At 46.1% G+C, this 21,273-nt stretch overlaps 1 protein-coding gene across 2 annotated transcripts in view; it reads right to left on the reverse strand.

Moving 5' to 3' along the window:
- Window positions 1-1,346: 1,346 nt before the first annotated feature.
- RPN2 (ribophorin II) overlaps window positions 1,347-21,273 on the reverse strand; it is a 55,644-nt gene continuing 35,717 nt past the window's right edge. The window contains exons 10-18 of one of the 2 annotated variants that reach the window (XM_059133280.1): window positions 18,046-18,137; window positions 16,165-16,279; window positions 13,222-13,416; window positions 11,906-11,992; window positions 9,517-9,612; window positions 8,064-8,139; window positions 6,155-6,284; window positions 4,548-4,595; window positions 1,347-1,675 (exon numbers count right to left, since the gene is read on the reverse strand). In XM_059133280.1, coding sequence (XP_058989263.1) covers window positions 1,663-1,675; window positions 4,548-4,595; window positions 6,155-6,284; window positions 8,064-8,139; window positions 9,517-9,612; window positions 11,906-11,992; window positions 13,222-13,416; window positions 16,165-16,279; window positions 18,046-18,137 — 852 coding nt within the window. In that variant the 3' untranslated portion in view covers window positions 1,347-1,662. The remainder of the gene's footprint in view (window positions 1,676-4,547; window positions 4,596-6,154; window positions 6,285-8,063; window positions 8,140-9,516; window positions 9,613-11,905; window positions 11,993-13,221; window positions 13,417-16,164; window positions 16,280-18,045; window positions 18,138-21,273) is intronic. The other variant, XM_059133281.1, reaches the window with a different exon arrangement.

Genomic DNA, 21,273 nt, shown 5'->3' on the forward strand with positions numbered 1-21,273 from the left:
AACTGACTCCTGATTCCAAGACAGGGCTCTGGTGTGGTTTTAAGACTTCAGGTGCCTCAGTAAATTCAAGCTGGGGAATCGAGTGAATTCAACAATCAAACGCACGCCGTGGACATAGTACAGATTGCTCACTGTGCTCCTCCCAACACACAGGAAGGAACAGTGAGGACCGTATCTACGCTGATCCAACACTGAGTCAAGGAGAAGGGCTGGGCACTTTGGTTGTTTGGGGCATGACCTCCTTTAATCCTTACAAAGCCCTTAGAGGTATTATCCCCATTTTGACTGATGGGAAACTTTACCCTGAGGGGTAAGGAGGGGAACAGGAGAAAACCAAGCCCACATGGTAGTTAAAGCAGTAAAAATAGGTTTCATTCAGGATGACTGTGATAGGGAGGAAAGAGACCTCAATATAGAACCAGGCTCAACTCCGAATACACTGTGGGAAAGTGGGAATTCATAGCCAAGGGGAAGGGTGGGGATCGACGGTTGGAAGGAACTTCTGGCTAAACGGACCTGGACCTGTTGGGACCCTTGCTGAAGACAGGCCAGGGTGGTCAGACGTCACCTGAGGGGCAGTAGAAGGTTCCAGCTGAGTTGGAAAGACTTCAGATCAAAATCATTTCCACCCGCCAATTCAATAAATACTGTAAGAATTACCTGTATTTCAAAAGTTATCTAAATGTATTTATGATGTTTCAACCAATAAAATTAGAGGTGAAGCGCCAGAGTACGTAACTAGGGGCTAATGAGGGAAGGTGTCAAGCGCTGGGCCAAGCACTCCAGATGCACGAAGCTCCTTTAGTTACACAATGTGGGCAAGTTATTATCTCTCATCCACAGAAGAGGCTTAGAGAACTGTAGCCACTGGCCCCGCGTCCCTCAGCCTCAACCATCCTACCAAGTGGTGACAGCAGGCTTGCCTGACACCGGAGTCTATCCATGAACACCACTATTCACTATGACTTCTCTACATAGTATTATACGCCCAGGTGATGGCAGTCCCCACACAACTTCAAGAGGGGCATTCCTGAGACAGGTGTGTCTGAGTCTAAGAATACTCATGCGGTCAGCCTCCTTTTAAGACAATTCCTTCCCTTCCCCACTTCATGCCAAGCCCAAACTCTCCAGGCAAAAGCAGAAGGGTCTTCAGATACCAACAGGACCCCTTTGCAGACAGAGGGTGCCCCCCGCTGCAGAAGAAAGGATGCTTGCTTTTCCAGGCAATTCGCAGTCCTATTGGGCAAGAGGCAAGCAAGAAGGAACCATAGAAAAAGGCCTGTCCCGACTAAGTCCTCCTGTTACGTGCCCCCAAGCCCTAGAATAAACTCTCAGTCAAGCCTCTGTTCCTGTTATTCTCTTTATTCCAAAACAGATTAATTACAAATTTCAACTTTTCAAATGCAACACCTGGCGGCTAAGTTAGGATTATTCACAGCATCTGGCGAGGGCACCATGCCGAGGAATCGGAGTATCGGGGCTCACAGGTATCCACTCCATGTTGGGGGAAGAGAAAAACAACAAGCCAAAGTATAACCACAATTTCGACCTTTTCCTGTTTAAATAAAGTTTCTTCATTCCTCTTTACAAACTGTGAATTGTTCTTGACTCCTTTTCTTGATATTCATTTCGGCTTTCAGCACTTTCTTCCTTTTTCTGGCACTAGTGTGCTGTTCTGAAAGAAAATGGGGGCAAACACGAAATTACTCAAGGTTTCAATTCAGTTACAGTTCCTAACTGGTGACAACAGAGGGACCAAGGTCCTCTGCCTTCAGTAAGGCCCCACTTATATAGGAGTAATCATTTATCTATTAATTCTATTTATTTATGCCCCATCTCATTTCACAAGCGGTTGTGAGACAGCTGGTTCTAACTACAGCTGATGACAACGTAAGTAAAAAACAATGACACAAGCCTGACAACTAAGAAAGTGGCCAACGGAGCTCTGAGATGAGGGAATTCCAGGCACACCTCTCACAGTGCAAGGCCAAAAAGACAGTGTAAATTTCAAGTAGGGGAAGAAAAAGGAAAGCCTGAAGAATGTTCATCTTTAATCTCCCAGACTCTGGGTCTGCCAAGCAGCACAGGGCCTTTGCGAGCTTGTAAGACGGCATTCTGGCCGTTCAGTACAGAAACCTGCACCACACTCCCGAATGGCTCCTGTCGAGTTCCTGCCAACGTTCAACCTCAGCATCTAAACCAAGAAGGCGACTCAAAAATGGGACTCAGCTCCCAGAAAAATTTTAAGAGGGGACTAAAACCTTTCAATCTCTTTATTCCTTCTTTCCCCACGGCTGCCCTTCCCTAGACTCGAAGAACGACGGGGAAACACAATCCAGACGGCCACCGTGCACCCAGGAGGATGAAGCAGCAAAAGAGTGTTTCGGCAGCTCTGGCAAGCACAGCACTGCCACACACGCCGTCCCGAGTGGGCCGATACACCCAGTGGGGAGGGCTGACGTGACGGCGCCTCGGTCTTATAGGATGTCAGGCTCCAAGCCAATGCGTCAGTAGTGCTGGGGGACATACACAGGCACAGGACTAACCCTGAGGGCTGAAGGGAGTGCCGTAATTCCCTGCCGACATCCAGAGGTTCCCAGGTACACTAAAGTGTGTGTGCTCTGAAATGTCTGTGTGGAAAGGACAGCATGCGTATGAAGGAAGAAGAGCTGAAAGGGGACAGGCTCAAAGCCGCCATCTTGGCTAAGAAGTTATACCCTCTGCCGAGCCTCATCAAATCAATGTCTGTCCTCGGATCAAAAGCAGAGACTTTCCTTTCAAATACTAGGTCCCAACCTCTGTAAGTCCCAAATGTCCCCATGATCAAGCAACTTTCCTTTCTCTCAAGCAGTGTGATTTGGGGTAGCAGCAGCATGAGGGCAGACTATCTAAACAGCAAGAAAAAAAAATCAATCCAGAGTTATTTTAAACAATTAAAGAGCTCAATATTTAGCAGAAAGGACTAGTTTGAAAGCAAAATCTCAGGGCAACTCTAATTCAGGACAAAACCAACTGGGTATGTCAGGGAATGGGGGTGGGGACAAGGACTGACTACCCAGGGGAAGTTTCTCGAGTGTGGAAATAGGCTATGTCTTGACTGAAGTGGTATTTACATGACTGAGTAAATTTGTCCAGTATATTTTACCAGATATAAATTATACCTCAATTAAACCACCAAAAACAAAACCAAGACAAATGTGCTGAGGATTAGCTATGCCAGCTTATGCTCACACATCAGTGAAAAGACTCTACATCCTATACTTTTGTTGATCTTTCAGATTTGCAGAGAATTAAAAATTAGATGGCTCTGTTGCTTTGGCGGAGAAAGCCAATTCCAAGGCAAGGGATCAGGGAACATAAAAGAAAACTCAAATAGCCTCCCTTCTCTTTGTTGGCCTAGTGCAGGTGTCAGCAAATGATGCCACAAGGGCCAAATGCAGCCCACCACCTGTTTTTGTAAATTAAAGTTTAATGGGAGGCACCTGGGTGGCTCAGTCAGTTAAGCGAGTGACTCTTGGTTTCGGCTCAGGTCACAATCTCAGGGTCATGCGCTCGAGCCCCAAATCAGGCTCCTCGCTCATCATGGAGTCTGCTTGTCCCTCTCCCTCCTCTTCTGCCCCTACCCCAGCTCGTGCACAAGCTCTCTCTCTCTCTCTCTCAGATAAATAAAATCTTTTGAAACAATAGTTTTATCGGAACACAGCCACACTCCCTTGTTTACACAGTCTACAGCTGCTTTCGAAAAGCAATGGCGGAGCTGAGCAGCTGCAACAGAGGCCATATGGTCCGCAAAGCCCAAAAATACTATCTTTCCAGAAAACTTCTGCCGATCCCTAGTCCAGATGAGCGGATCAATGAAGCACTCACTCATTTTCCTTCCCTCCCTTCCCCTTGCCCCCACTTCCATCCTCACCCCAGGATTATACTTAGAAAATGGGTGATCTTTCACTTGGCATTTTAGCCACACAGGGAATAGCCCTGAACTACACCCTGAGTTTTAGGAACCAGCATTCTGATTCTGGTTTTGAGTTATGGCCAACAGTCCTTCATAATTCAGTCTCCCCTAACCACACTGCTTGGCCCCACCAAAGATCAGTGTTACAAAAAGGCCTAGAAACAGTGACAAGGTGTGCCAGGATTTGCCATGGGACCATCGTTTCATGAATTTAAGTGTTCTGAATGGGGTCCCCATTCAAGAAGTCCAAGGTTGCATCTATGTTATCCTCAACTCCGCCCTCCTAAAAACACAGAGAAAGGGGCTGCTGTGTATAAAGTACCCCACGGACATAAGGGAGGATGGAGTCTAATGTCAATGCCAGGTCACGTTACCCCATCAGTTGGGCTAACTCAGGGAGCTTTAATTTTTGCCCTGGTCCAGTCATAACCTGGTCCAACAAGTTGGAAAATGGCCCCAGAATTCAGCTATGGGTTGGGGAAGGTGGGGAGGAACGAGTGGGCTGAAAATCTGATAAACAACTGACATGCACGAGGTGGGCAAGATGGGAAAGGGGCCCTGCTTCTGGGAGAAGTCCACCCTTCATTTTTACCGTAGTGTCCTATATTTTGCCAATCTACTGCTCTGCTCTGCAGCGATCCTGCCAAAGGAAAGAGGGTTTGAGAATCAAGAAAGGACAGTGGGAAGAGAAATAAGCTTGAGAAAAGAAATAGCAGCATACACCCAACCAGAGCTTCAATGATTTCCCAAGTAGCAGAGTTCGTTCTAGGGCTTACAAAGACAGCAAAAGAAGAGTGGGCTCTAACTTTCTGTATAAGCGGTGTGTGGGGGTGTGTGTGGGTGTGTCTGTGTGTGTGTGCACGCGCGTGCTGGAGAGGGGATAACCATGGTCTCTCCCTTCAGAAAAGGTACATAATTTTAGGATCCCAGATTAGGAACTCCTGCTAAGCAGGCTCTAAATCTACCTCACCTTCCCCTTGATTCTGTTCATCTTGTGTGGGCAACTTCCAGAACAGAGAGAACTCCACAGAGTGCAGCCTTTTGGCTCCCTGGGGCCTGGACTGGCTGCTGCCAGGGAACAGGGCTCTGCTTAGAAAAAAACAGCTGAATCCTGGGCTCTTGCTCAGATGGACTGCAGAGCTGCCAAGCGAAGGCTGCTGGAGGGGCAGAGAAATGAAGCAGCTGCCGCGGCCAGTGCTAAGGAAAGCTCTGGTGGAATGTGGAAGATTCAAGAAGTGAGGAAGCACGTCGAGACGGGTCTCCATGGTGAGGCACTCAGGAAGTTCACGATGGAGCCTGGAGTAGGGCTGAGCCACGGGGCTCCCCTGCCTGCTAGCGGTCTCTGAGAAAGCCTCTCTGATGTGACCAACTTAACTGGCAGCCGCGCTGGAGGGCACACTATTGAGTTCGATTCTTACAGCAAACATCTTGGAGAGGAGAAAGCAGGGCACATCTGAAGTTGTTAACTTCCAAAGGTGAAAGCAACTCTGACCTTTTCTTATTGACCTTTACGTGGCTGAAATCATCCAAGTTCTAATAAAGTCAAATCAATGAGAAACACCTATGTGACATTTAAATTGGCCTCTGACCCAGGTTCGACAGTCAAGCTGCCAGCAAGCGGCTGCCGCTGCGTTAAGATCTGACCATCTGTGCAAACCTGAGGTTGTCTGGCTGTCAGGGACGTGGTGGAGGCTACTGAGCAGGGCTCCAGCTGGGGGGCCTCTTGGAACCTGTGGCAGCTTTGGGGTGAGGGTGGGGGTGGGAAGCGCACGGACCTCACACTGAGGAGGAAAAGCTCTGTGAGGCTGCTAGGGGTGACAGAAGAGTCCCTCCCCGGGGCCTGCGAGGAGGGCAGCAGAGGAGTCTGTGTGGCAGGAGAGAACATTTTTATACCAGCCAGCACATGACCAACAATCTTCTGTCCCACGTGTTCTAATCCATTTTAATCTTCATAAAGAAATTATTTTCTTCTCTTATTCTAATGTGTCAGGGCACAGATCACTGTGGTTTTAATATATTTAAAGCTGATCACCAAGGCCCTTTTTGGACTTAAAAGGTGGAATTAAGGTGTCACACTTGCCCCCAAGGATCCAAACGTTCAGCCACAGTCACAAACCCTTGTTCAAAGAGCTGGGTGAGCAGAGCTGACAAAAATATTTCTAATCCCACTCGGAGTCCCCTGCCCATCCTTAGCCTTACCTCTTGATTGCCTGCTGGGCCAGCATCCGATTGCCAGCCAGAAACGTCACACTGCCCAAGATGGCCAGGTACTTCAGGGTCTGGAACATGTTGAGCTGAGTCCAATAGACATACATGAGCCCCAGCATCGCTGAAGGAACAGACGTCATGACAGCCAGTTAAGTGAAACAGTGACAATGGCCTGGGGCAGAGGACAGTCAGGAACAGTACCTGCTGGGTTCTGAAGAAGTCTCTCTTTCTAGACCAGCTGGTTTTATTCCTTGTATCCAATGCCAGAAAATTAATAACTCAATACACTTACCTTGGCTACCAAAAAAACCAGAGGTAAAAATCAGACCTCAGCACCTCAGCTACGTTAACTATCTTGTTCCATGTTCCAGCTCACATCTATTTTATCATAGGTTTTACTTTTATTTTTTGTTTTGTTGTTTGTTTGCTTTTTTTTTTAACATGACTGTCTTGTTATAGTCAGGATTCATTTTACTTTTCAAATTCTGAACAAAAGCATGCAGGATTAAATAAAGGAATAATTTCCTTTCCATTGCAAAAAATGATAATGGGTATTTTGCCAGTGCGACTAGAAGGGAGGCGAGGAGTACTAGGGAGGGTTGGTGTAAAGGGCTCAGGTCTGGGCACGGGGAGCCTTGGGTTCAAGTCCAGGCTCTGCTCTTCCCAGTCACGTCCATTTCTCCGAGCCGACATTCTCTCACTTGTCAAACGGGGATCGTAATTCCTGCCCTAGGCACCCCCATCACGGTTGTGATGAAAATCAAATGAGGGAATGTGCACAAAAAGTTCTCTGGCAAAGAAAGTCACGCTTCTAAACAAATTTATATTCAGGTTTTGTTCTCAGTCTGACTCAGGAGGGCTATCACTCAAATCCAGTAACTGGCCTGGAGAGAAAGGTCACCCTGTCAATTTTGCCCAGAAGGATGACGGATGAACTACAGCAGGGGTTCTTAACCATCTCTGAGGTCATGAACCACTGTGAGAATCTGACCGAAGTTACGGACTCCCTCTTTCCCCAGAAAAACACAGACACATCTGTGGAGCCCCACAGACTCTGTACACAATTGACAAACACAGGATTACTCCTTAAAGAATCAACAAAATCAGAAAAGAATACTGAAGTCTCAGGGCGCCTGGGTGGCTTGTTCGGTTAAGCGTCTGCCTTTGGCTCAGGTCTTGATCCCAGGGTCCCAGGATCGAGTCCAGGGTCCTGGGATCGAGCCCGGCATCAGGCTCCCTGCTTAGTAGGAGCGTCTGCTTTTCTCTCTCCCCCTGCTTGTGTGCGCTCTATCTCAAAAAAAAATCTTTAAAAATTAAAATAAAAAAGGATATTGAAGTCTCAGTAAAATGCAAGGCACCACAGACCCAAGATGGTCAAACATCTCTGAAATGCTTAGCTGATTTGTGAATTTACTGTCTTGTTATGTTTAGGTATGGAGTTCTCAAGAGAACAACGCAGAACAGTGTGTCCAATTGTGGAAGAAACTGTTTTCTATTACTGTCCAGACGCAGCCGCCAGCAACCGTGAAGATCGATACGGTGGGGGAAAGATAACCTTTGGAAACTGCATTAACGCTCGTCATCCAGGAAGATGGCTCAATGTAAAGATACGATAAGTGAGTAATCTCTGGAAATGAACAGGGCTATTAAGTAGGGGTAAATGGCCAGCCAACGGCAGCCTAGCACAATGAAACCCAATATAATGACAGCTGTTCTAAGCTGATGGACCAAACAGGTTTATCATCATATCAACTGTCCTAAAAGGCCAGGAGGAAGAGGGAAATGTTATGCTATTAAGTCATTATAGTTAATAGGCCGTGGGTCTACTTAACAGGGCTTTCGTGTGGGCAGGCGAAATGTCAAAGGAGGTTAAATGGAATTAGCAGCCGGGGGTGCTTACCAGCATGTCCCAGGTGAAAGATGATTGTGCTTGGAGCAAAAGTGAAGTTGGAGACATTGGCACCAATCCGGATCCACTGAACGATGGGGAGAAATAAATTAAAAAGACATTAGGACTTCAAACAGAAGACAACACATGCCACATCAATGCTAATCCGATGAACAGCCCCAAGGGCTTAAAAGTTCATCCACACTTGAAGGACAGAAAATTTTTCCAAGTGACAACCACCCTATTGTAAGTCCTCAGGAAAAAATTGTTCCCTTTCCTCTTTAGAAAGGCATTCCGACACTTGCTTTCAAATGTGCATGAATAACTCACACCTGAACATCCTTTATACTGACAGCAAACTTTTCTATTTTAAAGCAGGTGAGACCACGAGGCTGAAAGGTCAGAGACTGCATTTATGATGAAGTCACTGGCACTCAGCCTAATTCCTCTAAATACGGGTAAGATAAGCCCCCTGGCAGCTGGCAGGGGGCACGCTCTTGCTCCAGGTTCTCTGCCTTTTGGAATTCTGATTACTCAAATACGAGAACAGGTGCCTACCCAATGTCAGGCTGCTGAAAGATCGTGCCATGCCTTCCAGATTTAGACTGACCATTAATTCCTCTACTGAAATCGATGAATGAATTAGGAACACAGGCAAGTAACCACGCAAAAGTAAGAGCTAATGAATTTTCCATGCAGTTCTCAATATTCTCTGAACTTTGAGGATATGCATCTTATAATTTTTAAAGAGAGACAAAAAGATTGGTTAAAAAAAAAACAAAAAAATTCAAACAGTACATCAAAGTATAAAAATTTCCTTCCTCTTTACTCCCTAAAAGGTCCTCTCCTGGGCAGTGACCGACACTAACAGATAATGCCTTTTTAAGGTTTTATATCAAGAGGATCATACAAACATACTATCCTACCCCTGACCTGCTTCACTCAGTGAGATACCATGGCAATCTTGTATCAGCATGTAAATCTATCCATTCTTTTAATAAACCTGCATATTATCCCATTATATGATGAAAAATAATTTATTTAACACTAGTTTTGTATGCGGACTCTGGGCTGTCTATTTGTTTATAGTTTTGGGCTCCAAATGCTGAAATCCATAGCCTCTGTACCCTGTTTTTATGCAGCTATCAGCATTGGGCCTTGCTTTTTTCACACTTCACCTCAGAACACTCCTACAGAGCATCCCAGTCTAGGTACTTTTATCATTTTTAGTGGCTGTTAGGTACTTTCTCATGCCCCCCCCGTTAACGGATCAGTTTATTTGGCTGCTCCCCCACAGTGGGGAATTTTAGTTATTCTAAAATTTTTTGACCATCAGTTTAGGTCACAGCTGCTGGACCCCTTTGGAGCTCTGCTGAGGCCAGAGCACAAAGCCTCCTTTAGAACGGCTACATCTGCTCAGTCTGGCGCCAGACACACACTGCCCATGCTAATTACAGCTACTCACCAGAGCAAAGAGCAGGAGCAAGGGCGAGAGGATCAGGGCAGTGAATGTATTGGACACCACCGTGGGGGGCCTCTTCTCAGGCTCTCGGAACAGGTGCTGCCGAAAGAAGACATACCAAGAATGTTGAAGAATGTGCCCTTCCCAGCAGGGGCTGCCACGTAGACTGGGCACCAAAATGCCAATGACACTCAGGCAGAAATGCTTCCCAGAGGCTACACCCTCCTGGCAGTGACCAGACACCTGGCCTTTTGCCTCTTCACAATGCTGGCTTCTAATCCTAGAGGTCTTCTACCAAACACACCAGTGCCAGCTCACTACTTGGTCAACCCTCTTTTTCCCCTCAAAGACTCATTGCCATTTAGAGGTTAGAAAATACAACCAATCTAGTGGCATCTGCCCAGTGTCAAAGAGGGTGCCTGTGGGGGCAAGGGGGAGACCTGGGTGGCTCAGTCGGTTATGCATTTGACTTCAGCTTAGGTCATGATCTCAGGGTTCTGGGATCGAGCCCTTTGTTGGGCTCCCCACTCAGCAGGGAGTCTGCTTATCCCTCTTCCCTTCCCCATACTCATGATCGATCTCTCTCTCTCTCAAATGAATTTTTTTAAAAATCTTAAACAAAATAAAGCAAGAAGAGGGTGCCCAGGTATATGGGCGGTTTAGGTGACAGATATCCAAGGCAGGACTCTGGATTTCATAATGCTTCTGGGTTCCGAGGGTGGCACTCTCATATGCTGCTGCCCCACTTAAGTTAAGTAACCTCACTCTCCTTTATAACTTAAAACTTAAGACCCTCACTATGGATTTCCAACCATAACTCACCTCTTCTGAATCCAGCCCATGGCACTAAGGAAGCCCTAAATAAACTTTCTCCCCTCCTTGTTCTGTCTGATTTCTGGAATCGAACCAGAAAGCTGGGCAAGCATTGCTCTTTGTTTTATTAGTTTGTTTGTCTTCCTGAGAAACTCTACTTGAAGATCTTTGGGAAGCTCATTTGGTGTCACCCAGCAAAAGCAGTGATGGACTGGGAGTCCAGAGACTTCTATCCTGGCCCAAGTAAAGGGGCAAGTTGCTTTACTCTTTGCCTCAGTTTCTAGCTGAAAAGTTGCGGGTAGGAGGTTGAGGACCATCCCAGTTAGAACGAGGCTGTAAGGGCATCTGACTACACTTGGTAAGCTCTGACACAGGCAAATTTAATTTTTTTTCACTTTCTTCCAATGCATAGACCTGCGTCTGTCTTTCCTCACCAATGTCCAGCCAACTCAGCTCCATGAGGAGGCAGCCTCACCTGGGAGTCCTGCTCCCAAGTTTTCGCCTCAGCTCCCCTTCGTGGCCGCCTATTCCGCTCTACAACTCAGCCAGTGCCCTTCATCATCATGGTCCTACCTTCTACAATTTCAGTGCATTTTATAATCTTAAGTAATGCTATATCAACATTAGGAGAATTTCAAAAAAGAATCCTACTGTGACACTCTTTGGGCCCTTGTCCTTTCATTAGTGAATAAGAAGTAAGTAGTCTGCCTGAAACACTTCAACAATAATTCATATGTGGTATAAACAGTTTCCGTGTTACTACAGTATGATCATTTCTCATGACTGCATATAGTCCACAGTGCGTCCACCTCCGATTCCTTAACCAGTGCCTCAAACTGCTTTAACGATTACTAGCTTTATTTTGTTTTATGTTTATTTTGCAAAATGTTTTAGAAACTTCTCAAAGCCTTTCTTTCCTTTTTGGTTACTTTTTTTTTTTTTTTTTTAAGATTTTATTTATTTGTTAGAGAGACACACAGTGAGAGCAGAAACATAAGCAGGGGGAGTGGGAGAGGGAGAAGCAGGCTTCCCACTGAGCAGGGAGCCCAATATGGGGCTTGATCCCAGGACCCTGGGATCATGACCAGAGCCAAAGGCAGACGCTTAACGACTGAGCCACCCAGGCATGCCTGGTTACCTATTTTGATCCTCACCACAGTCCTGAGCTGAGCTGGGCAGAGATGCTAACTATGTGCAGGGATGGTGAATCTCTGGGGAAAGGACTGCCTGGGAAAAGAAAGCCCTATCCTCCTGCCCAGGTGAGTTTTCCACTGAGAGGCCCCAACAGCCCTGATTTCTGCAGGAGCAGAGGAAGAAAGCCAAACCCACCTGTGCTGTAGCTCTCAAGCAGCTAGCTTAAGGCTATCTGCTTTCAGGGAGGTGGACATTGGGCTCTGAGCCTGTTTCTTCAAGCTCTAGGATGGGACTGTATTTGTCCTAATTCATGGAATGGCAAAGCCCACACTAACATATCGTATGAACAAGCTAAAGAAGCAGCCAGAGCCACAGCCCAGGTGTTTACTGCCCATTTCACGTTTCCCCTCCGTGTTCAGTGCAGGAGCCCTTAGGCTTCTTATACCTGAATTTCCTGTTTGGGGGTGAAAAGGTTCTTGGACAGGACAGTCGATGGAGCATCTTCTTCAGGGAACTTGATGACCACGTCAGCCTAAAAAAAACAAGAGCAGTTTTGAAACGCACAGGGCAGGGAAGAGGCTGGAACTCGACACCGGAGTAGCACCCCTAACTCACATCCGGGACCATCACTGAAAACAGCTGCAAGCGGTTCAATCACTTCTGATCCATTAGCTGACAAATTAGGGCAGTAAAAATTTCAAGAACAAAACAAGTATTTGTTGAAATGCTTTTTAGAGCAAGATTTCCAATTTTCTACTGGTCTGGTGACCCCACAGAGCTGCTTAATACAAAAATCCCAGCTGGTATTCAGGCTGTTACAGTTGCAATCAGAAACTGCTTGGTGTCCCTGGGAAGTGTGATTTAGTCACAGGGAAAAAAAAAAAAAAAAGTGCTCTTGTACAAAAAACAGCCCAAAGTTCAGGAGAAAAAAAACTCTTGACTACAACACAGAGATGTGGCTGCCCCTTCGACTTGCAGAGGGAGTGCCCACCATTCACAGCCTGTGGATTGGCCTCTGCTACTTTTCTAACCTCCTCCTGCTCTGGACCAGACTTAGGTACTCCAGCAAAATGGACCCACTCAGGTCTCACCTTCTGGTCTCACTTTCTGCTTTCTGCAGAAAGCACCTTCTGCAGGCTGTTCCCCAACAACCATTGCACAGCCCCCAGATACTATTCTGATAAACCCTGCAATTCTTCAACCCCTAGCTCGAGTGTGGTCTTTCAAGTTTGTGTCTCATCACACCAAGCAAAGATGAGCTACGCATTAAGAAGCAGTATGTAAACTATATACAGCAGGCAAACACTGGTTCATAGTTTACGAGTATCTTGCATATTCTAGAACTTACTATCCCAAACCATCCTCAATTATTACAACAATTCAAGTCTCACCCTCTCCCACCCCACCGTGAGGCTGTACCATATCTCAAAGACTGGGGCCTTCATCTCTTACATCTATGGATTCCCCCATAGCATTTTGCTATAAAATGAAAACCTCCTTCAAGTGTAACTTTTCTAGAAATTCGCTAGGACCCACGAGGGCAAATTTAGGCTCCATGCACTCACTCAGTCACTACTTATGGAGCACACCCTAAGTGCTGAGCCACATGCATACCCCTAAGACTTCTAGTAGAAAACAGCATGGCTCCTCACCTCACCAGGCCCATTTATTGCCCTGCACAGGCGAGGCTAGGGGAAAAGAGCGGTTTCTGTGGGGGGCATAGCCACCCTTGCCTAGATCAAGGAGCATCTGGGCACATACCACATTCCAAAGGATTGGGTTCTTCAAAGTGGCATCTCCGATGATCAGATAGAGAGTGTAGGTGCCGGACGCAGAGTCAAATTCAATCTTTCTCTCAGAGGTATCCAGTTCAAACTTGTAGACATTCTTGCTGTCTGGCTCAGCAACAAACACAACTTCTTGGCCAGTCTTCTGGTTATGGAGTCGGACAAATGTCTGGATGGAAGAGTACCACAGTCTTTAATCTGATCATTTCAAAACTCCCTCTGTGCCCAATACCGAATGGACAAAGCAACAGACTGTTGGCTCTTTTGTCACAGTGGGAGCTCTGGGATCTGCCAGACCTGCCCAAGCCAGAGGAAGGAGTGGCCATCCCATTCTCATTACAAGCTCGGAGAGCAGAGCTCACTTTTTGTTAGTGTAAGAAATGTCACTAAGGGGTCCAGCCAATTCGCAACTACTTGGAGGCCGAATGCCCAGTTTGCGGATGATTTAAGCTCTTTGCTGCCGCTGCAATTTCTTCTTCCTGCCAGCCTTTTGGCCACCTTGCTGCCCAATTAACTTCTTCACCAGAGGGTAAAAAGAAGGGAAATGAGGTGGAACTGTAAGAGGCCCATTTTCAATTTCCTAGTGCCTCCAGCTAAAGATTTAGTGGAAGAGGCTCAGGGATTGATAGCAAGGCCAAGTTCTAACCGAGCGGAGCAGCCTGGTGTCACAGAGAGAGCCCAGGCTCCGAAGACAGGCAGTTTTGGTTCCACTGCTTATTAGGCGAGCATGTTACTTAACCTGCTCGGGCCTTGAGCTCTTCATCTTTGGTGTATCTGTGTCAAGATTCACAATGATGAATGCAAAGCATTTAGTGCTGGGCCTGGTAGAATGCTAGTGAGTCAATAAACAGTAGATGAAATTCTCGTCAGTGCGATGGTACAAGTCTAATCACCTTATCCTGCCAGTGGCATAAAAAATTAAGGCTTCTGCATATTAGAACTGCAGCAAGATTTAACACCCACGCAGAGCTTTTCTCTCAGGTGTTTTAAAATAAAGAACTGAACAAGAAAGGTAGATTGGTTCCATTTAACAGATCATAAGGCATGAGGATTAAATGAGTTGCCATGGTCACAAAATTCAGCGCTGAATCCACGGAAAAAAAAGTAAATCTCATTTGTTACTCCACACCTCGGCAACAAAGAACCATCAGAGTATTTAGGGGAAAGGCCCAGAGATGTGAGGCATCCTGACTACGGCAGCCTTGGCCAAGAATGGGATTTAGGAGCCCGGAGGCCTGATGTTCCTCCTGCTATAGCCAAGGGCAGGCGGTAGCCAGGCTTACATGCAAAATGCCAGCTCCACCTGGGAGGTCTCTATGCCATGGTTCCAAAGTAGAATCTTAGGTGAGACAAGTATCCAGTTAAAGTTACACTTCCTCACTCTCCTTGTCCCAGTCCAAATCCCACCAATTTAGTCTCGTGATTTCTTCTCCTCATTCTTTCTTCCCTGTGCTGTTTTGCTGACAAATGTCATTCTGAAAAGGAGCTGGGAAACGCTAAGAGGCTGAAGTGCTTTGAGTCAGTGAGCCATGGCTAAGTGTCCTGACTGAGCTCTCTGGATCTGGGGGCGTGGGGGTGAGGGGGACAGGGGAGAGGAGCGGAAAAGTGCCAGGGCAGTGGTCCTAGGGGCAGCCACTCTGGGTCCTGGGCACATGTGTATCAGCTGCAGCTATAAGAAACAGAAAGCGAGTGGTGCCTGGGTGGCTCAGTCAGTTAAGTGTCTCCCTTTGGCTCAGATCATGATCCCCGGATCCTGGGATCAAGTCCCGCATCAGGCTCCCTGCTCAGTGGGGAGTCTGCTTTTCCCTCTGCCTACAGCTCCCACTGCCTGTGCTTGTTCTCTGTCTCTTTCTCCCTTGCTCTCTGACAAATAAATGAATAAAATAAAAACAAACAAACAAATAAAAGAAACAGCAAAAAAGTTTCCAAGTAAATCCACTTATGTCAGTCATCTGCTTTGAAGCTATCTCTCGGCATGAACTTGAATCTGCTAGCTCTGCTCAAGTATCCCTACAATGCACCTAAACCAAGGTCCCCAGGTTCCATGCTTTCGCATCTTTCAGCAAAATATTTACCTGAATTTCCCTTCATAATACTGCCATGGATGGGGAAGGGTCGAGAGCAGTTATTCTCAAGCATCTCAATGGGGGATGACAAGAGGTTGGGGAGAATATGTCTGAGAAGACAAGGGGCCATATCAGACTCCCTGGGGAAAAGGTATGATTTGAAAATCTTTTAAATAATAATTATCATTATTTTATATATGGAAAACAAAAATGAAAGCAGTTGCTTTCATAATACAAAGTAGGCACAAGTTAAAAAGGGCCATTCTTCAGATTTCCACAAACTCTGCTGCGGTCAGAACAAAACACTTTGGCCTACTGCCTAGGTTTTCCTTTTTCAAAATTATTTCAATCTTTTTTGTTTTGTTTTCCCCCAGAAAGAAAAAAGCCTCAAGTAAGTGCTAATCTGCTTTAAATATATCTTCTCAATACCAACTGATCTTTTTTTTTTTTTTTTTTTTTTTTTAAGGTTTTATTTGACAGAGAGATAAAGAGCACAAGAAGGCAGAGTGGCAGGCAGGGTGAGAAGGAGAAGCAGGCTCTCCACTGAGCAGGGAACCCAATGCAGGGCCCAATCCCAGGACCCTGGATCATGACCCGAGCCAAAGGCAACTGTTTAACCAACTGGCCACCCAAATGTCCCAGCAGTTGATCTTTTAAAAAGAACCATGTCTTCCATATTCAGGGTTACAGCCAGTACATGAGGGGACAGTGTCATGTGGGAGAATGTGATGTACCATCAGGGTCCACAGTGAAGACCCAGAAGCAGGAATGTGGAGTGTATATGCCACACCAACAAGTCCGGCACGTGTTAATGGCATAGACCAACAGAAGCACCTGGGCTTTGTCCTGACCTGGTGAGGGGTGAGTTCAGCACCGGTGTTCACATCTACCAGCTGGAAGAACAAAGCGAAGTTCTGGTGGCTGTCTGCGATGAATGTGCCCTTGGCTTTCGCTGGATAGGTCACCCTGAAAGAGACATGTATACGGCAAGTCTTCAGAGAGGATCTGCAAGTATCTGAGAACAGAATAAAGAAGACAAACGGCGCTTCACTGCCTAATCCTCCCTCTCCCACTGGAACACTTTCCTGCTGTGGACAGACAGGAGGAGAGAAGCTGTCTGTGGCCAGAGGGCAAACCGCACTGAGAGAGCCAGGATGAGAAAAGCACAGAAGAAACTCTCCCTGGGCTCTGGGGCAAGGCTATGCAGACACTCCAGGCTTTCACTTTAAGGACTTAAGGATGTCAGCTGCACCACATCAGGCACCAGTGGGGCACACGCAGGCACACAAGTGGAGTGGAGAGCCGGGCGGACAAGGCCGCAACTGCCATGAGAAGTCATCGTGGCGCTGATGTCAGCAGTTACGTGCGAGCGAGGTCGGGACGTGAGGGAGTAGGAGACGCAAAACAAGAAGGGCACTCATTCTTTTTCTTTTTTTTTTGAATGCTGTATTTTTTCCTGGACACGGTTTCAATGTATTTTTCCTGCCTGAAATTGGATTTTTTAAAGAGTCATTTTCTCAGAAGGCAGACCTAGTGAAAAACTTTTCACAGCTCCCTCCTGAGATAGTAGGGGAAGATGGCCAGGGGAAAAACAAGGTTTTACTCTTAGGCTTTCTATAAACTTATTAGTAAAACCAATGCTTCACCCATATAGAGAATTAAACTTTGCAAAGCACTCTCACAGATCTTATGTCAGTGGATTCTCAACAGTGCTCTCATTGTCAATGTCACTGAAAACTAAGCCAGAGAAAGGCCCAGCTCTCTCATAGGACTTAGGAGTGAATGCTTAGCTTCTAGGCTCTGGCTAACATCTCCGGTCTTCATAATGGCCTAGAGGGTTCACCTTCCTTCTTTGGCAGCTATAGTCACCTAGCTGAGTATAGCTGGGGTCTGAACTAACCCAGAGGTCTAGATAGGCACCCCCAAAACCCAAGGATCTGGGAGAGGGCTGACAAAGAGGCTTCATACAGTGCTCTGCCCCCATGTTCAACTGCCAACGGCTACCTAGAAGTTTGTGTTAAAAAAAGATTCTGGGGACACCTGGGTGGCTCAGTTGGTAAGGCAGCTGGCTGCCTTTGGCTCAGGTCATGATCGCAGTGTCCTGGGATCGAGTCCCACATCGGGCTCCTTGCTCAGCGGGGAGCCTGCTTCTCAACCTCTGCCTCTGCCTGCCTGTGCTCGCTTTCTCGCTCTCCCTCTCTCTGACAAATAAATAGATAAAATCTTAAAAAAAAAAAAAAAAAAGATTCTGAGCACAGCGAGAGCAAATGCTATGACTGATCAGTGATGCCGTCCACGAACTTGAGAAAGGAAATTACGGCCCCAGTACTAGTTATCTGCCATCTCAATTAGAAGGACCTTTGAGGTCTTCAACCAATTTCAGACCCACCGTGGGTCAAAGAGAGTTGTCATGAGGCCATTAAAAACCAATTCAGGACTATGAAGATAAAGTCTTAAAAAAAAAAAATGTCATCAGAACTAAATAATGTGCTTGGTAGCAGAGCTGACTTGGACTCAGACACTCCCCATTCCTTTGTGGACGGACCGACTGTATAGATACCCCCCCAGATCTGCCAGGATGCTGCTTGGCACGGTGCCAGCAAAACTGGAGCCTCTGCAGCTGCAGGTGCAAGCTGGGTCACTGGTGACATGGGAATAGGGTTTCGTGCCTGGGCGCGCTCCTGTCAGCGCAAGCCTGAGCTCCCCCTGTGCCAAGAAGGCACCCCACCTACCGGGTGGTTTTGGGTGCAATGCTCTGATCCTTGTCTACGGTGGAGAGATCAACATTCGTGATGCCAACTTCAGTGGAGATCTTGACTCGGAGCTAGAGTGAGACATACAAGAAAAACACCAGGAATTAACAGGCATATCCAAATTTTCCTCACAAAGATGATCCTAGGATGGGAGTCTTCAATGATTTTAGCAAAACTGCCTCAGCCAGGTAGGATTTCCACTTCTCCTACCACCAAGGCTCAAAAGGACTCCTTGGTTCTTACCCCTTCCTTCCCTTCTTTGGCTTTGGTTGGATGGTATATACTAAAAGAGGAAAAGAAAACCAATATTTTTCATGTGCCCTTTAAAATAAATAAGGGGAAAAACCTGTAAGCAGTGACCTTCAAATAATTCAAATCAACAAGTACTCAATTCCGAGGACGGCTATTGTTTGCTACGTGGAAGACTTTATACACGGACTCTGTAACCACGATTTCATTTAATCCTCACAACTCTCTAAGGCAGTGCTATTTAAGGTGAGGAAACTGAAGATGAAAAAGATGAAGCCACTCACTTGAGTTTAGCTGGCTAAACTTGGTATTTAAGCTCAGGCACTCTGACTCAGCATCCATGCTCTTAAGCACCTTGCCATCCAGCTTCCCGGGAACACTTAACTCTACGCCAGGCAGTACTGGGGGTCTGCCCACGAAGCCCTATGACACCACAGCTGTCATCTGCACTGTTTGCCAGGGACTTCTGGTTTTCCCTCTGAGCACGAGGCAGAATCATACTTCTCGGACCGCTGGAGTCAAGTGTGGCCACGTGACTTGCTTTGGGCAGTGAAATGTGAGCCCCTCAATGGAAGCTTTAAAAGTCAGTGTGTGATTCTCTCCTTTTCTCTGACATGGACATAAACAATGTGCAGAGAGAGGTTTACTCCTTCAGCCTGGGTCCTGGAGGAAGGACAGCCTGAAGGCGGACCTCCAGCTGACACACTAAGGAACCTAGCACAGCGAAAAAACAAACTTCTGCTGTTCTAAGCTATGGAGACTTGGGAGTTTGATAGCAGCACAAACCAGTCCATCTTGACTGTTAGCGTTTGAATTCTATGTGTTTCCTATAAACATGTTCACGAAGAGGAGGAGCCAACACAATAAACAGGACCTTTTAAAAAATTAGCTTAAATGTATAAAATTCCAAGAGGCAGAAAACATTATGAAAGTCTATTCATGAGAAATTTTTTATCTAAAATCTAAGTTTTAATGTGCAAATTAAAAAAACCCAAGGCACTTCTTATGTGCAAACATACCCATAAGACTTCCAAATATTTGATAAGCTTGAATGTAATGCTTAGGAAATCCTTGCTAAATCCACTGGTTTATAGTCTAAGTCAAGATCAAGGAACAGAGACAGAGGACTGGGCAAATAATTGAAGGACAGCTTTGGCATTTTGCTAAAAAGCACTATCAAGGTGTGACAGCCTCAAATCAAGGACAAGAAGAAAAATTAAAAAGGGATAAAGATAACTACCAAGCAATTCCTTTTAACAGCCTTCTTTCCCACCTCCGTAATAACCATTTTGTGACAACGGCCTCAATTATCAGATTGAATAGAGGTATTCTGTCTTACTTAAAAAACAACAACAAAAAACCCTGAAATGTAAGAGTTATTACCAGAAGCTGTAAGGATGATTATTACCTCCTACTTTTGCATATACAGCCATCTATTGGCAGAATTATATCCAGCAGCACTGCCTTTCACTGAGTCTAGGCAACTGGGTGAATCATGAGGTAGGGAAGGAATATAGATGGCCTTCAAGTTGAATAAACCCCCAAAGGAAGAGCTCGGGGGCCACTCTTCCGGCTCTTTGGGCTCTGTGCTGAGCAAACAGCTTCATGACTCAATAGAGGGCTCAGAACCAGAGCAAACTCTGCTATATAAAGCCAGTGTGGAGAGGCACTGACACCATCTGAAGGAAAAACTAGAGTGGAAGGCTCAAGCAAAGAAGCAGCCCAAGAGCTGTAGTCAGGCTACTAATGTTCAGCAAGAGCCCACTAACAGCACCTTCCCCAAACCCCCAATGGCATCTGGAGCACCCGGGTGCAGGGGATTTACAGGGATGGCAAGATGCACTTCCTGTCTTACAGGGAAACACAGATGCAAAGCTGAACTTTAACAAACCAGGCTGCTGCTTTTTTTTTTTTTTTTTTTAAGATTTTATTTCTTTATTTGTCAGAGAGAGAGAACACGCACAAGCAGGTAGAGGCAGAGAGAGAAGCAGGCTCCCTGCCAAGCAAGGAGCCCGATGTGGGACTCAATCCCAGAACCTTGGGATCATAACCTGAGCCGAAGATAGTGGCTTAACCGACTGAGCCACCCAGGCATCCGCAGGCTGCTGCTTCAATGGAAGGATGTTCCAAGTGCTATCAAAGCACAGGAGAAGAAACTGTGACCTCAGTCAGCCTGCGGGTGGCCCTGGGTCAGGCAGCAAGAAAGGAGCCTGGCGATATTCCACGCTATCGAAACAATGTCTTCACAGTTAACTACTATGCAATCTTCACCAACTTTAACCAGATAATTCCTTCTTCACTTCTTTGACTCAGTCTCTTAATGCCTTACTCATTTAATTTGTAAATGTGATCTTAAAATCACTGTTCCACCTAAATGTCCATAAATAGAAGACTAGTTACATGAATACACTATGAATCACCATGGAATAATTAAAAAAGTCAAGGTAGATGTCTATGGACAGATACAGAGATATTATCACCTACTTTAGAATACACAGCCATCCACTGACAGCACTGTCTGTCATGGAGTCCAGACAATTGGGTGAATAATGACAGGGGAGTGGCAGAGGGCTGGGGGCGAAGTAGGGGTATTGGGGAGGGGGTATTGAGGGTGGGGAGGCCATCAAGTTGAAAAGACCCCAGAGGACAAAGCTGGGAGCCTCTACTTTGTGATAAATACAGCGGTTTATAGAATAATCCCTTTTTGTGTAAACAAGAAAGGATATGCACATTCATTAATAAATGCATCCTTCTTTTTCTTAAAATGTACATAGTTAACTGTTAAGATTCCCCTGAGAACAGGAGCTGGACTAAAGGGATGAGAAGGCTCTTACATTTCATTATATACCTTTTCGCACTTTGAATTTTTTTAAACTACATGCATATTTTACTCCTTTTTTCTTTGAAAAAACATGGATTATCTGAGCAATGAGACTGTGTACCCTTTACTTTCTTCTT

Source organism: Mustela lutreola, chromosome 9 (genome assembly GCF_030435805.1).
Source record: "Mustela lutreola isolate mMusLut2 chromosome 9, mMusLut2.pri, whole genome shotgun sequence".
Taxonomy (NCBI): Eukaryota; Metazoa; Chordata; class Mammalia; order Carnivora; family Mustelidae; genus Mustela; species Mustela lutreola.